Source organism: Eubalaena glacialis, chromosome 7 (assembly GCF_028564815.1).
Source record: "Eubalaena glacialis isolate mEubGla1 chromosome 7, mEubGla1.1.hap2.+ XY, whole genome shotgun sequence".
Classification (NCBI taxonomy): domain Eukaryota; kingdom Metazoa; phylum Chordata; class Mammalia; order Artiodactyla; family Balaenidae; genus Eubalaena; species Eubalaena glacialis.
In genome coordinates this window covers 38730368-38747854 of record NC_083722.1, presented here as the reverse complement: position 1 = coordinate 38747854, position 17487 = coordinate 38730368, and the positions used below count along the sequence as shown (strand labels likewise).

General features: G+C 45.5%; 1 protein-coding gene across 1 annotated transcript in view; it reads left to right on the top strand.

Moving 5' to 3' along the window:
- The first annotated feature begins 13771 nt into the window (after window positions 1-13771).
- The window catches only part of PNPLA1 (patatin like phospholipase domain containing 1), a 38497-nt gene continuing 34781 nt past the window's right edge, over window positions 13772-17487 (top strand). Inside the window, exon 1 of the mRNA XM_061195121.1 lies at window positions 13772-13976. Within this exon, the coding sequence (XP_061051104.1) occupies window positions 13772-13976 (205 nt within the window). The remainder of the gene's footprint in view (window positions 13977-17487) is intronic.

Below are 17487 nucleotides of genomic sequence, written 5' to 3'. Positions count from 1 at the left end.
ATGAAGAGTGCCCCCGCTCGCTGCAACTAGAGGAAGCCCTCGCATAGAAAACGAAGACCCAACACAGCCAAAAATAAATAAATAAATAAATAAAAGTTTAAAAAAAAAAAAAAGGAAGAACAGACTTTCCTCATTGTGTAAGCTACTCCACATTGACTTTTCTGTTACTTGCAGCCTAAAGCACCATAACTGATACAGCATTGATTACTACAATGTGGCAGGAGCCCATGTGAGAGAAGAGGCTTAGTTGAAAGGATAGAGAGGAAAAGATAGAGCTGAGGAAAGCTTGGAAGTAAAATCAATAGGACTCATGACTGATTGGGTGCAGGGGTTGAGCTGTGTGCTGTGCGGAATAAAAGAGGTTTAAAACCCAGTCACTGATGTCAAGGATCCCAGTGAGAGAGATACATACTGAATGAAAACACCAACTGCACGAGGTAGCCTATCACGGGCCAATGTGTACTGTAGGAGCTGTGAGGAGGGAGGGATGAGGAGGCAGCACAGGACTTGAAGAATGGCTGGACTTTGGGTTTGGATGGATAAAGAAGATGATGATAGTCTGGGCAGACCCTTCCTAATATATCTTAGACCAAATTTTATAGCTAGTACTTTACAAATAGTCTTTGTCTTACAACTTTCATTTTTAACTTTGTTTCAGCCATTTTCACATATTAGATGAAAGGCAATAGAGGGACAATCCAGTTCAATACCAAATGTACTTTAAATGTAAGCATCATTTAAAATATGGCTACTTAATAAATCATTAGGTAGATACGCTGTAGGTCATTTACCTATTTCCTTGCTCTCAGATGCTATGGGTTTTCAATGCTTGAATATCTAAAATAATGCTCTGGTGGGACTTCCCTGGTGGTCCAGTGGTTAAGATGCTGTGCTTCCATTGCAGGGGGCGCAGGTTCGATCCCTGGTCAGGGAACTAAGATCCCGCATGCCGCCACACAGCATGGCCAAAAAATAGAAAAAAAAAAATTAAAATAGTGCTGTGGTGAGCTCTTTTGGCTAGAGTTTTTTCTATGCCTTAAATTATTTCCTGAGGATAAATTTTCAGGAATGGAATAACTCATTCAAAGAAATATTGAAAGCAGTGAGCCTTACCCAAGACACAGCTGCTATAATTCTTGATAAATAGCCAAATTGCCTTCCAAAATGCTTCTATCATTGCACATGAGATTTTTGTTTAATATGAAAAGTGCAAAACTGGATCCACCTGACTCAGGAAGAACTTAGTATGTATTATGGCTATTTTCACCTTGTGAGCTTAGCCCTCAGGACTCTCTTTTTCATCTTAGGTTCCTAATAGTCAGGGTGGGCTGCTCCTGTTCTGAGCTCATATGGTCTGAATACATGGCTTAAGTTGGAGATATAGTTAACTGAGCTAGAAAGCAATATGCTTCCTCATCTTTTCTTGAAACAGAACTCCAACCCTTCATCAAAGAGCTAAACAAAGTAACCATTAAATAGCCAAGTAAATAATTCGACGTGATGATTTGTTTTTAAAAAGTAAACTCTTAGGTTTAAATAATAATTAAGTTTCTTGAGAAATAAATGTTTCTATTCTTTTCTCACTAATCCTCAATTATTTTCAAGCACAGCTTAATCTCATCCTGGTCTTGGTCCTCTGATTAGAATGGGCCATTCTAATTGGAGTTAGAATTAAAAAGTCCTTGCAGGGCTGATGTAAGGACCTATCTGGCTTCCCAGACGAGCAACCTGTTGTTATACTGGCTGTCAAGTCTACTTAACTCTCAGCCTTGGGCTCAGACCCCCTTACCCCCCTGCCCCCCACACACAGAGGCTGAGACCACTTTGGGCCCCAGATAAGCAGACAAGAGGGGCTAGCCACGTGAACTGGACTGTCATCTGTCTCCTCCTGAGGGAGAGGATGGTCCTGGGCATTGAGAGAGAAGCACAATCCTAGCAGAGACTGGAAAAGGATGCTCAAAGGGATGGCAGGGGCCTACCTCCCATTTGTAGCCTTTTTTTTTAGATTCCACATATAAGCGATATCATATATGTCTTTCTCTGTCTGACTTACTTCACTCAGTATGACAATCTCTAGGTCCATCCATGTTGCTGCAAATGGCATTATTTCATCCTTTTTTATGGCCAAGTAATATTCCATTGTATCTATGTACCACACCTTCTTTATCCATTCTTCTGTTGATGGACATTTAGGTTGCTTCCATGTCCTGGCTATTGTAAATAGTGCTTCAATGAACATTGGGGTGTATGTATCTTTTGGAATTACGGTTTTCTCTGGATATATGTCCAGGAGTGGGATTGCTGGATCATATGGTAGCTCTATTTTTAGTTTTTTAAGGAATCTCCATAGTAGCTGTACCAGTTTACATTCCCACCAACAGTGCGGGAGGGTTTCCTTTTCTCCACACCCTCTCCAGCATTTATTGTTTACCTCCCAGTTTGGCTAGACATCAAATGTCTGCATCATTGAAAAATCACGAGAGTACCTGAACAATGAATTGGCAACCTTTTTCCTAACTACAGGACTAATCAAAACTCAATATAATAAGTTTCCCTTTACTTCTCTGAATCTCATTTCCTCTTCTATAAACCGGGGTTTAAAAACTCTAAAACTCTGGGGCTTCCCTGGTGGCCCAGTGGTTAAGAATCCTCCTGCCAAGGAAGGAGACACAGGTTCGAGCCCTGGTCCGGGAAGATCCCTCATTCCGCGGAGCAACTAAGCCCATGCACCGCAACTACTGAGCCTGCGCTCTAGAGCCCGCGAGCCACAACTACTGAAGCCGGCGCGCCTAGAACCCGTGCTCTGCAACAAGAGAAGCCACCGCAATGAGAAGCACCCACACCGCAACGAAGAGTAGCCCCTGCTCGCTGCAACTAGAGAAAGCCCCGCGCAGCAACAAAGACCCAATGTAGCCAAAAATAAAATAATAAATAAATTAAAAAAAAAAAACTCTAACTCTTAGTATTGCTATAAAAACCAAATGAGGTGATAATGTGAAGGTCTCTGAAAACAGATTAAGAAATTATTATTCATTTTTTGTTTTCATTAATAATAATGCAGCTAACATATATATTGCAATTTACAGTTTACAGTAGTTCTTCTCAAACTCTAATGTGCGTATGAATCACTTGGGAGTCTTGTTAAAATGTGGATCTTAGGTTCAGTAGGTCTGGGACATGAGATTCTGCTGCTGCTTGTTCACACACACTTTGAGTAACAAGGGTTTGCAGCAATTTGCAAACATGAAATTTACTAATAGTTCCTGACAGACTTCAAGTCATCAGTTTGGACCGTTGTTAGTGTATCCCACATGTTATATGATCAAAGCTCAAGGTCTGAACCGATTGCTGATATAGACACCCATGGTGGCCAAGTAAGTGTTGTCTCGGGTTTGACAAACTGTTCCTGGAAGGTGAGTATCTCAGGAAAAATCCAAGGACAATGGGTCTCTCCTTGTAACCATAGCTTAAGTTAGGGCCCAGAGCTTTGCTCTGATAATTATTTAAACTAAGCTGAGGAAGTGGTGATTTTCATGGGTTTACTGCTTGGCAGGTGCTCTATACCCCGGTGCTGGGGGATGCTTCCCTCTAAAAACATTTATTATCTCCTGAAAACAGTTTAAAATATGTTTTTAAAAAACTATTGAAAAGATGATGTAAAATTACCAGTAAGGACCATTTTGAGAAAGGAAGATCCCCACAATCCCACCACACAATGGTTTTTATTGTTATAGTTCCTTTCTAGATGACACATCTTTCTGTACTATATTTCCTTGGTTCTAAAATACCATCAAATTTAAGCCTCAGCATTGATTTAGTAAAAGCTTTTTAGGGGGAAAAAAAACCCACCACAAGAACCTATTAAGAATGCCCATTGATTGAGATATATTCTGATAACGGAAACTTTAAAATGTGGGTTAGAATTGTGCCTTAGAGTTGAGGAATATAGTAGGAAAAAAGATATTAATCTATTTTACTTTGCTACATACCAGGAAGTGTTTTAAATTATTTGATTTTTTGAATCAGAAACACGCTCACCTGGTTCAACATTTAGAGGGTAGAAAAGTTGTCAGTGACTTGTTCCCAAATGTCCACCTCTCTGTCCCCTCCCTAGAGGCCCAGGTGTTTTCAGTCACTTGTTTGCTGGTCAGAGGTATTTTGTGCTTAGAGCTGCAAGTGAAGTCTTCAATTTTTTGCCCCCTTTTTTACATGAATGGCATCATCTCATACTCTTTTTCCAGGATCTTGCTTTTTCACTTAACAAAATATCAAGATTGATCCACATCATGCCAAGACCATTTTGATTTCTTTTGTTTTGCTAAGATTACATCACAAACATTTCTCTATCTTTCTATACAATTGCTATAATTATCCTTCTCAATGACTGTTTGGTTTTGTGGGGTGACTGGGCCACAATTTAATAACAACTCCCTGTTGCTGGGCATTTAGGTTGTTTCCAGTGTTTGGTTATGACACGGAACATGTGATGACCATTTAGTCATTCAGCAAGTATTTATTTGACAACCATGAGTTGCCATCCTCCAGTGTATCAAAGTGCCCTCCCCCACGGGGCTGACAGTCACGCAGCGGGAGTAGCCAGGGAAATGAATAAGAGCACAGAAGTGTTCCCAGTCCCCCAAGGGGCCTCTGAGTATAGTCGGGGATCCCACATGGGGAAAAGAGAGATCAAGGTGGTGACAGATCCGCCTACAAGCACTGGCCGGTGTGAATGAATGAGTTGGTTACAGCTTATTCATCAGGCTTGTGAGCTTGGTTAACGTGCATCCACCTCCGATACAGATCCAACCCCCAGTGCTGACTATGTCACTGCCCAGGACGCCAGTTACGTGACTTTACAGAGGTGGTAAATAAAGAATTACAATGGTTAATACTTTGTAAGCACTTACCATATACTAGGACAACCCTCTAGGAGATGAGTATTCTTTTCCCATACATAAGAAAACTAAGGCACTGAGATGTTAAGTAACTTGGAATCAACATAGCTATGATTTAAACCCAGACAGCCGAGGTCCCTGACCACCTACACTGTACTGTCCTGAGTAAGGTCATTGGACTCAACCCTGGGGTACAATTTGCCTTTGTTCTGTGAATGCCTGCCCAATCCCTCTCCCTTCTTAAATCTCAACAAGGATAAACTCAGGGTGCTTTTAATTCCCATTTATTGGATGAGCATTTTCCTAGGTTGAGCCTGGCTTTTTTCCTCTCCAGAGAATTGCCTACCAGTACATTTGAGGTGGGAGCTCTCCTCCTCCACTGGGGGAGGGGGTGCAGAGCCTCTTCCTACCCTGCAGCCGGACAGTGCAAGGGGACTCAGAGCCTACGGTGGCCCAGACTGCAAGACTCAGACAGCTGGTCTTGGGCCTGCAGGGACCTAGGCGAATCCAACTGGCTCAGACCTGCCCCAACCTTCCATCCCTCTTCCCTCTCATTTCCTGCTTCTCCCAACCACTTCCCCTTGGTTCCCAGACAACTCCCCGCTCCCCCAGACAAAGGCAAGCCTGGATCTCATCAACCAGCACGTTGCTGCAAGCACTGCCCCTTATGCCTTCAGACCCAGCTGCAGAACACATGTAATCAAACTGTCCCAATGATGCCCAGTCTCCTGTCCCGTTTCTAATAATTCAATTTCTTCTCCTCTTCACCTCAGAATATTTCAAATGCCAAAACAAATAGCAACTTACAGCAATGGGGACCACCTACAGCAATTCTTCTTTGTTTACTGTAATGGAAGTAACAAGGAGAACAGAAAAAATTGGCAATGAAAAATGGGTTTCCCTCGCACCCTCAAACCCTGGTCCTCCCCCTCAGAAGTAGCCACCGTGAGTAGTTTTGTTTCTGAAATTTTATGTGCATACACATAGGGAATTTTTTTCCCGTTTTTGACATAAATGGTAGCATATTTATTCTTTGGATCCTTGGTTTGTTTTTTTTTTATTTTTATTTTTCCCATTTACCAATATATCTTGGAGAACTTTCCATATGAACAGATCCAGATCTCCCTTATTCTTTTCTATGGCTGCAGAGAATTACATTATATGGTAAATGAATATATACCAGAATTAATTTAACTAGCTTTCCACTGAGAGATACTTAGGTTACTTCTAGATTTTCGCTATTACAATTGGTGCTGTATTTAACAACCCTGTGCATATATTGGGGTTCTGGGGGGACTCCTGTGGGTATTTCTGCAGGATAAATTCCTACAAGCATTTATTTTAAAAAAGGTGGTGCCAAACAGCCCACCAGACTGCAGTTTTTCAATAGAGACTGAACAAATAGCTTAGGCTTGATGGTTAAATCATTTAAAATAACCAAGACTCTATTTTATATGAGAAGGCATCTTTATGACTTAAAGACACAAGCATATAAACCATAAAGGAAAAGAATGATATATTTTACTACATTAAAATTTTAAACTTCTGTACCATAGAGACATCATAAAAAAGTTAAAAGACAAGCCACAAACTGGGAGAGGATATTGACAACACATTCAATGGAGCTATTATTAGTATCAATGTCTACACTTAATAACAGAAGGCAAACGCTGTCCACACCCCAATGGGGAAAGGCTAAGAATAAGCAATTCAGAGAAGAGGAAGGACAATGAACATATGAAATGACGCCTAGCCTCGTAAATAATCAGGAAAATATCAGTGAAACAACAATAAGATAGTGTCCATACCCTTCCTATTGGCAACATTTAAAAAATCTGGTAATACCAAGAGAAGGGAAGCAATTAGATCTCTTATTGTCTGGGAGTGTAAAATGGCACAACCACTCCAGAGAGCAATTTGGCAACAACTGGTCAAATTGAAGAAGTGCCCTATTTTCCTATTGTGTGTATTCTTGATGGTCTGGCATTTGGCCTCCCTGACTGGGGAGAGACCACCCCTCCCAGGGTTAACCAATTCTTAGTGATAGCAAAGGGCTTAAAGCACACCTTTCATAGCAAAGTAACCAGTCCAGAGCCCTTACTCTGAACCACCTCCTTTATCTGGCTGTTATACTCCAGGAAGCAATATTCCTCTGCCCTAATCACCCAGGGCTAGGTTCCAGACAACTTGAGACCACCTCTATAGTCCAGAGCCTGCTGACACTATTTAAATCAGCCAATCCTAAGCTGTTTCTCTGCCCTGCCTTTCCTTTCTTGCAGAAAACACTAACAGGTTTCTGGGCCATGCTTTCCCCTCATCCCGTCTGCCTCCTGACCAAACCTGGTGCTTCCCCATATAGCCCTGCATGGCATGGCAAGCCCCCTTGAATCAGGGTGTAAATAATAAAAATTTTCTTTCATTGGCATTAGCTTCTCCATGTCACCACTCAGTTACCTCCATAAATTAAAATCCCATGGCTACAACTGGTATACCCACATTGTGACCTTGAGAATTTCCCATATGATATAAAGGGAGATGTATAAAAGGGTTCTCACTGTAGCATTGTTGGTTATAGTAAAACAATGGAAACAACCTGAATGTCCATCAGTAAGAGAATAATGAATATGTTGCCCCATGGTCTCATAATAGGTTACCAAAGCAGTAACATGGAAAAGACCAGAGCCATGTATCCCAACGCTGAATGAAAACAGCAAATTGCAGAATAAGTCAATGTGTTTGCTTATGTGAAATTTAAAATATTTATAAACCAATACTAGGGCTTCCCTGGTGGCGCAGTGGTTGAGAATCTGCCTGCCAATGCAGGGGACACGGGTTCGAGCCCTGGTCTGGGAAGATCCCACATGCCGCGGAGCAACTGGGCCCGTGAGCCACAACTACTGAGCCTGAGCGACTGGAGCCTGTGCTCCGTAACAAGAGAGGCCGCGATAGTGAGAGGCCTGTGCACCGCGATGAAGAGTGGCCCCCGCTTGCCACAGCTAGAGAAAGCCCTCGCACAGAAACGAAGACCCAACACAGCCAAAAATAAATTAATTAATTAATTAAAAAAAACAAAAAAACCCAATACTATATATTGTTTATAAAACATATTCATGTAATAAAAATATAAAAACATGGAAGGGAAAGACTCTCTCCAATCTGGGACATGGTTTTCCCATGGGAGGGAGAGTGGGGGTAAAATTAGGAAAGAGTTCAAAGGAGGTTTCACCTCTACCTATGATGTTTCATTTCTTTAAAACCAAGCAAGTATTTGTCCAAGATGTGATGAAATGTTAAGATTAGTTCAATCTGTCAGGTAGGTACATGGTTGTTTGCTATTCTATTTTCAGTACTTTACCGTATGATTAAGCTGTTTCATAATGAGAATAAGATGTGATTTAGGCTGCATGAATGATCTCAAGGTCATGTAAAAGGACAACATGACAGGGTGCTAGCAAGCTCTGTCCCCATCTCAAGAGTGTCAAATTTTCTCCTCTCGCCTTGTCTTTTTTTTTTTTTAAATTACTGACTTTTTAGAAAAGGTGTAAACACTTGCACCCCACAGAGGATATACATATATGTTGATCAAGTATTCAAAAATTAAGTCACAGACCTCAAAAGTCAAGTGCTATATTAGAGGGCTGTTCAATTAATTAGCAGAACCTCACTTGTTTTTCAGGAGGAATAAGGAAGAGAAAAATATTCTATTCTAACAAAGGTAATAGTTGGTAAACAATTTCTAAAAGATATAATAAAATTCTTCTGAAATTTTCAGATTGAATTTTTCAGAATTTTTATGAATCAGATTTCAGCTATAATAAACTATACCTTAAAGTATTTCTTTTATTTTTCCTAAAAACAAAGAACTAGTTTTTATTTGTTCTTCTCAAGATGATATTTCTACATTTTACTAGAAATACTGAATAGTCCTTGCATTAGTCCTGAGGTTTTCAGCAGCAAATACAAATGCACAGTGGCTTCAAAAATAAAGGCATTCAATTATCTGATATAACAGGAAGGGTACAAATGGTTTGGGGGTTGGTACAGTCACTCAACAATCTCCTCAAGGACCCAGACTCTTTCTTTCTCTCTCTTCTGCTATCCTCAGTGAAGTAGCCAGCCTCCAAATTGTCCCTTAAGAATCCCCACTTTCTGGTCACATAGACCAACCCTGGCAAAATGTAGGAGGGGTGTGAATATGGCAGAAGGGATGGTTATCACTTCTCACAGTGTTATAAAAAGACTACGGCTTCCATTGGGGGTTCACACTCTCTATCTCTCTTATCCTCTCTCACTCCCTTGCACATCTCACTCTGGGAAAAGCAAGCTGTCATCTTGTGAGCAGCCCAGTGGAGAGGACCATGTGGTGAGGCACTGAAGCTTTCTATCAATAGCCAGCTAAGAACTGATGCCTACCAGCAACCATGAAAGTGTGTTTGGAAGTGGATTGTTCCACCCCAATGACCCTTGAGATGATTGCAACCCTAGCTATCAGCTTGACTACAACCTAATGAGAGACCCCGAGCCTGGAACTAATCCACTTCTGGGCTCCTAATGCTTGGAAACTGTGTAAGATCATAAACGTTTGTTATTTGAAGGAACTGAATTTTGAGGTAATTTGTGACACGGCCATAGATAACTAATACACTCAGTGTGGCTGCCTGTTTCCCCTGATGGGTACAAGATGGCTGTAGTAGCTCCATCCTCCATGTTCTCACAGGATAGCATCTCAGGCAGGAAGAAAGGGGGATGGGGTGAAAGGGGCTCTCCTTATGTACCTTTCTCCTTTTATCAAGGAGGAAAACCTTTGTTGGGAGCCACCCAGCAGATTCCCCCTTACTTCTCATTGGCCAAAACTGGGTCTTATGATGGACTCTAGCTGCAAGGGAGGCTTGGAAATCAAGTATCTAACCTTTCAGCTGCTCTGTAGGGAAGTGGGCAAGGAACAGTGGGCCGGGAATGCCTGCTGTGTAGCAACAAGTTATCTACCAGCCCTTCTCCCAGTTTCACTTTGTCTTTGTTTCCTTTTCTTTTCTTTTTTGGCCACATGGCACAGCATGCAGGATCCTGGTTTCCTGACCAGGGATCGAACCTGCACCCCCTGCTTTGGGAGTGCAGAGTCTTAACCACTGGACCGCCAGGAAAGTCCTGTCTTTGTTTTCACCTGGCATTATTTAACTTGTTCCTTCATACTCTGTATTCACAGTAACCAGAAGTTAGGCCTCCCTTAGATTCAGGTTAAACACTATTGGCAAGATTACTCATGGGCGATGCTGTGACCTTCATATTCTTTCACATCCAGAAACAACCACGTTCTTCACTCAATAAACATTTTACAAGATTTAAGTAAAGGGGGGTGCACCATCAATGAAAAGCTAACCCAGAATCTCAATGCCATCTTTTTCCCCAAGAGATGTGTCCTGGGTGGTTTCACATATTTTATATTTAGGGAAACTCTAGGTTCTTCTATAAGTTCCTTTTGGGTTGTCTTGTTGGAATTGTGTGTGATAAGCAGTCTCAGTTTCTTGCATGTGATTTCCTCAGAGGCTAATGAGTCATATGAGCAGCATTAACTTAGTGTAAAACACCTGAGAGGATTATGAGCCGACTTTAAAAATCAAATGCAGAAATGTCAGAATGTGATCCTTTCTTGATGGCATCCACTTGGAGTTCTTAGGGCTTTGAGCATAATGTCAGGAACAATAGGAAATGAGACGAACCTTCTCAATCACTTAACACCAAGGAACTGGATGGGCGAGTCCTGCGGCCCTCCCCCAGCCCTCGTCAGATGTATAGAATACTCTGCCAGGGTCAGCGCGTGGGAACATGTTAACAGTTCCAATGGGGCCTTCCTAAGTGCAATCGTGAATTTCTAGTTTGCTTGTTTGCATAGAGGCTATGCTGTACCTGCTGTGGTCTCCTGTCCCCATGGAACTGAAGACTATCTTTCCTCAGTGAGGACCATGGCCTAATCCAACAGCCAGGCCTGAAGAGCAAGGTGCCAGGGACCGAGTCAGGACACAGTGCTGTCTTTGAAAGGGTGGTGGGCCCCCAGCCTTCTCGAGGCCCTGCAGTCCATGTAGAACAAGTGGCCTTGCCTCCTATTTCACTGGGAATAGCAAGATGACCGGGAAGGAGTACACCTGTCCAAGATTGTCTTCCTTCAACATGACCCTGTGTCCACCTCCAACTGCTCACCCTTCTCTGCTACTCAATGGCAGGGGTCTCTGCCCTGTCTCTGGAGCCTTCCCTGCCTCTCCTCCAAAGCTCCAGTGTCCTGCTGTCATCTCAGACATGTCCTAAAGTAAACTCATACTCTATCCAGTTTCCCCAGCTCTGTCGCATTTTTCCCAAGACTGCCAAAGGCAGCCCCACCCCTCCCAGCACCCAGGCTAAAAATGAGGCATCAGCCATGACTCATCCTGCCCATCCAACCAGTCCCCAGGTCCTGAGAGTCTCTGAGGCAATGGCTTCATTAACTTATCTTTTGTCAGCCGCCACCTCGGCTTGGCCACCAACATCCATAGGAGGATGCAGCACTATCCACTTTCCTTATCCTCCAGCCTGTCTCATTGCCCTTCCAAGACTCTCCTGCCTGAGAACTCTCCTAGCTCCTACTGCATGTTGCAAGTGCAAATGCATCTGCTGACCCCATCTTTCTACTCCACCTTTTCTCCCAGGTCCATCTGTTCCAGAAGCCTTGGCCCTTTCTGACCTTTGATAATGAGACACACCACGTGCCAGGCATTTTACAGCTATATTTTAAATTTTACAGTTCCTGTACAGCATAGGCATTATTGTCCTTTTTACAGATGAGGAAAACTGAGGCCTGGAGCGGTTACCACACGTCACACTGCCTATAAATAGCAGAGATGGGCTTCAACCCACGTCTGTCTGTTCCAAGGCCCTTCATCCTGTGTAACTGCCTGCCATCACACCCCTTCTCTCTCTGTAAGGACCTCATGCTGCTCTTGCCACAATACCCTCCCTCCTCCTTCCAGCTTCTTCAAACACCCCAACCCAGAGCTCTACCACATAGCTTCTCTGATGGTTCCAGCCCACGCCACTCACCCTCATCTCTTAACTTTTCTGGCAGGAATCTCAGCCCTGCACAATTTGGTACTTAATTATAGACTGCCTTGTATGGGTCGCTGGCTATTTCTCATTTGTCTATCTTGTTCCCAAGAAGTGTAGGCGTCTGAGTTAGAGGATGGGGCTTCCACTCCCTCCCATCTCCCAGGACCCCCAGCACAGAGCTGGACAGGCCAACCGGATTTCCCAGGAAGGAGGCAGGGTCTCAATGTTGCCAAAGCTGATTGGACTCCACCCAGCCCCACCCCACCCTTCACCCCAGCCAGTCGGTTGCCTCAGATCTCTGTTTAACATACGTGAGCCTGCCCCGTGTGCACATGCGCACACGTACACGCAAGCGCAGAGACACGGGCGAGCACGCGTTTTCTCTGTTGCAGACATATTTAGTTAGGCGTTCCCTTCTCAAACAGAGGTAATATACTTGGAACTACCTACCTGAGATAGAAAACCCCCTCCTGACCGATCACTGGGCGCTGCCCCCAATGTGAAATTCCAATACGGATCAGTAAGGCGGACAGAGTTGGTGGGAGCTCCCCAGGGCGGGTTCAATATGGCTATCACATCCTAACAGAGTATGGAGCTGGACTGGGGATTGGGCAGGGGACTTTGTGTGTCGATTCCAATTCTGATCCTACCTCTAGGTGGCCTGGGGGGATGTTGAAGGGGGAGATGTGATCTTGCCACTTTGCTGCTTTGCGACCTCCTCAGGCAATGAAATCTGCCGGTTGTAAGGAAGGCCCTCCTTGCCAGGGCCATGTTGCACAGCTCCAGAGGGGCATGACCAGTGCTCCCTGGAGCTAACCCTGGTCCCCCCGCCACCTCCCTTTGGGCTCCAAATCATCTCTCTGCCCTGACCCAGATGCCCCCATACCTGGCGTCCCAAGCTGTTCATCCTTGGGGTTAAATACTGGCATCTCAGACTTCTCATTTCAAAGTGAGAACAGTGCACAGTATGAAGCCCAAACAGAATCGAGATTCCAGATTGATTTCTTCTGGGACATTTAGGATACAGCATAAAGGTTCAGGGCTTGGAGAGAGGGCACTGACTAAGAGTTAGTGTGTCAGTAAAGGGCCAAGGAGAAAAGAAGGTGGGAGATGGAGAGGCGGTGGTGGGTGGTGCCCCTGAAGCCAAAACTCTTTTCCTTTCCAACTTTGCTGGTGGCCAGTCCTAACGTGAATAAAAAAGTGAATAAGCAAAGGGGCATTTATGTAAGAAGAACAAATAAAAATAATTGTGTAACACATCACACAAAGCCTGGAGAAGGATCCCAGGGAAGGGCATCGCTGTGGAGGCATGGGTGCTGTGAGCCGTGTGTCCCTCTAAAACCAGAGCCAACTTGCCAGCCCTGCCCCTGCGGGAAGGGGATACCGTCCTCCTGGCGGGAGGTCAGTTCCTTTACTGCAGTGTGTTGGGGAGGGAGGCGCCATCCCATAACCATCGTTGGAGGTTTTGCAACCAGATGAGTGAACCCTTCGGGGCTGAAGGCTGAGCAGCGCGCGCGCAGGGCCAGGGCGCTGCTCGCCCATCAGGGCTTCCTGCACCTCGTCCTGGGCCTGGGCCCTTTACCAGGCTTTGAGGCTGCCTACTGACGTAGCTCAACAGGCCCAGGCAGCTGCTGCCTGAGCCACCCATGGGTGTCCCAGCTGCCTGGGGAGAGACGGCCACATTCCAGGCTCCGGGCTGGCAGGGAGGCTTGGCAGTGAGTTCCGACAGGAGGGCAGCCTGCGCTTGGGCAGGCCAGCGCTGAGGGTTTCCTCCCCACCCCGGGAGGCCCCAGGCTGGAGAGATGGAAGAACAGGTGTTCAAGGGGGACCCAGATACCCCTCATTCCATCTCCTTCTCGGGCAGTGGATTCCTCTCCTTCTACCAGGCCGGGGCGGTGGATGCCTTTCGGGACCTGGCCCCCCGGATGCTGGAAACGGCCCATCGCTTTGCTGGGACGTCGGCAGGTGCGGTGATTGCAGCCTTGGCCATCTGTGGGATTGAAATGGGTAAGGCCTTTGTTCTAGGTTCCCTGGGGAGCCTCTGGAGGGATTCCACAAAGCAGAGCCTGAGGATGGCTTGGGGATGCTTTGGGGAACAAAGCCAGGCCTTCTGGGTGGCAGGAAAGGAAGAGGTGGGTCGAATGGGACAGCATTTGAGGTTGGGGTCTGCTGGGTCCCAGTCTCTGACCCACTGGGTGAGCTTGGAACCCTTTCTCCCTCTCCCTCAACACCCTTACCTGCCATGCCCTTTCTCCCAAGGTCTGGGAGAGGGAAAAGCGGTATCTCTCTCAAACATCCTGGGCTTGGAAGTTACACCATGACATAGTCATACATTGGGGTGAAGAGCTTCTCCTGCGTGGCCTCGTTTAAAATGCAAATATCCTTGCGAAGGACAAATTGGCACGTTCATCATCTTGGTTGGGATGGATTTGTCAGACCAGCTTCCAGGTGGCCGGAGGTGCAGGCCTTGGGGCTGGAGGGATGGCCAGAGGGGCCGGCGGAGGAGGGAAACTGGGAAGGAATATGGGAGATCTCACTTTGCCTCCTGCCCCACTAGTCCAGAGAGAAGGAGGGGACTACACACCCAGAGGCAGAAGCACCATCCCGTGGAAGGGGAGTGGGCACATTCCGAGCAGCCCCACACAGCAGGCCCAGACCTGGTCCCAGAGCAGCCCTGGGCCGCCTTGGCTTGGGGAGGGGGTGAGCATTTATTCATTGGCTGCACTACCATTCTGTGCCAGCCTCTGTTCCAGGCCCTGGGGACAAAGTCCCTGCCCTCATGGAACAGAAATTCTAGAGAGAGGAGACACATAATAACCAACCAAAAAGTAGTCTCATAATGTCATATCAGGAAGTGGTAAGATCTATGAATAAAATTACAGCAGAAAAGGGTCAGAGAATAAAGTGAGGACTATTTTAGAAAGGGTGTCAGGGAGGCCATTTGGGAGGAGGTGACATTCAAGCAGAGACCTGAGTGAAACGAGAGAACAAGCCATTAGAAGATCAGTAAGGAAAGGCTGTTCTAGGCGGAGGACCAGCTGGAGAGCCTGTGGGGTTGGGGAGTGGTGGATGAGGAGGAGAGAGGTAGTGGATAAGGCTGGAGGGGCAGGCAGGGGCTAGATCACGTGGGGTCTTGTAGCCGGAGTATGAGCTCTGATTTCACTCTGGGAGAGTGGGGAGCACAGGCTGCTGGGAGGGAGGCAAAGTGGGGAGGCAGCTAAGAGCACACGATCCACAGGGATTGGATCCCAGTGCTGGCACTTCATGATGTGGACCTGGCACAAATTACTGGATGCTCTGTGCCTCAGCTTCTGCATCTCTCCAGCTGAGATTCTACTAGTATCTCATTCCCGGGGTTGTTAAAGGGTTAATGGAGCAAGTGAGTGAACTGCTTATCGCAGTGCCTGGCACATGGCAAGCACTTGGTACATGTCAACTGCCTGGTTTGAGTTGTTAAGGAACCCCGGCCGCTGGGGGGAGTGAGATGGAGGGGGCAAGGGAGAAACAAGGAGAGCAGTAGGTGAAGGTTGTGCGTTGAGACGAGGGATGGGCAGGGCAGGTGCCTGGGCAGTGAGGGTGGTGAGAAGCGGTTGGATTTAGGATACACTTTGAAGGTAGAGCCAGCGAGACTTGCTGAAGGGCCAGCTGCAGTGTGTGAGGAAGGGTGCGAGCAGGGCCCCTTCCTGCCTGGGGATCTGCGCTGGGTGGGAAGTCTTTGTTTTAAAGAATAATTGTAATGCCCATTTCCTGAATACCTCTTTTGTGCCAGATATTTTTTTTTCTAATAATTCAGAAGTAAATTCTTTCTTACTGTACAGAATTCTCAAACAATGCAAAAGTATCTAGAGTTTTTTAAAAAAGCCTCTACTCACCTCCCCCTTGTCCCCAGTCCCACTTTCCCTCTTGTAGCCAGTGGAAGGGCTCTGCTTGGATCCTTCTAGATCTTTTTTTTTTTTTTTTTGCCAAGACATCTGTGAATGTAGCAGTTAATGTTTCAGTCACACCATGGACCCCACTCTCTGGTCCTGGAGTCACAGAATCCTACCCTTGGAGACACCCTGCCTCTGGGAGTCTCTCTCTTTCCGGGTACCTGTGTCGCTCACCTGCTCCATCGCTGCCACCCTCCTCATGTCCTTGGGTCACCTTCTTAAAATACACCATCGTCTTCATCCTCAGGCATTCGAGGACTTTCAGAATTAATTCAAGTCAATCGATTCAATAAATACTGCCAAAAACTGACTTGGCCAGGCTGTGACCGATGTGGACGGCAGGGGAGAGGAACTCAGACCCATGAGAAGGACACCTGATGGCCGTGTAACCAAGGGCTGGTCCATGTGCTGGACCGCATGCGTGCAATTGGGAGGGAAGGGTGACATGTGTGTGGGACTTGCTCTTTTCACTCAGCAGCGTGATTATGAGATTGATCCACGTCACGTCAGTGTACTTCATTCTTTTTAACTGCCATGCAATTTACTATTAACCAGCACTTTCTCTGTATCAGGCACTGTTCTAACTCTTTTGTGCATTAATTCATTCAGTCCTCACAACAACCCTCTGAGGTGAAAACTATTATTATCTCCATTTACAGAGGAGGAAACTGAGTCACAGAAAGCTTAAACAACTTGCCTAAGGTGATACAAACAGTACTTGGTAAAGCTGGTGTTTGAACCTAGCCCGGCCTTTAAGCCACTCTGCTTCTTGACAAAGCAGTGTCGGGGGCGTGGATGCTAGTTGTATGGATACCAGGGTCAGGGAAGCTTCTCTGAGCAGGTGGAATTTGCACACAGACCTGAAGGAGGGGAGGGAGTGAGCCACAAGAATATCTGGGGAGAGCATTCAATGAAGAGGGACACGTGACTTGTATAACATCCTGTCATCAGTTAGAACAAGAACCAGGACTCGGTCTCCTGACTTTCTTCAATCCTCTTTACCTCTTTTACCTCTTTCAGTGTTTATTCCATTAAGACTGTATCACGGTTCATTTAGTCATTCTGTTGATGGACACGGCCAAGTTTTTGTTGTTATAAACAACACTGCAATGAGCATCCTTGTTTGTGTCTCCCAGGCCCACATGGAATGTTTCCCTAGGGTACACGTCACATGAAATTAACCAGACTTGGCTAAATTACTCTCCAAAGTGGTTGTACCAATTTAACCACTAGCAGCATATATGAGTTCTAATTTCCCCACAATGTCATCAACCCTTGGTATTATCAGACTGCAGAGTTTTTTTGTTTTTGTTTTTTTGGCCGTGCTGCGCAGCTTACAGGATCTCAGTACCCCAACAAGGGATTGAGCCCAGGCCATGGCAGTGAAAGTCAGAATCCTAACCACTAGGCCACCGGGGAACTCCCAAGACCGCAGGGTTTTAAGTCAATCTGATCAATGTGAAATTATATCTCATTTTATTTTGCTTATTTAATCTGAACCTCCTGATAACTAGTGATGTTAAGCATCTCTATGTATTTATCGACCACTTGTGTTTCCTCTTCTGTAACTTACCCGCTCATGACCTTTT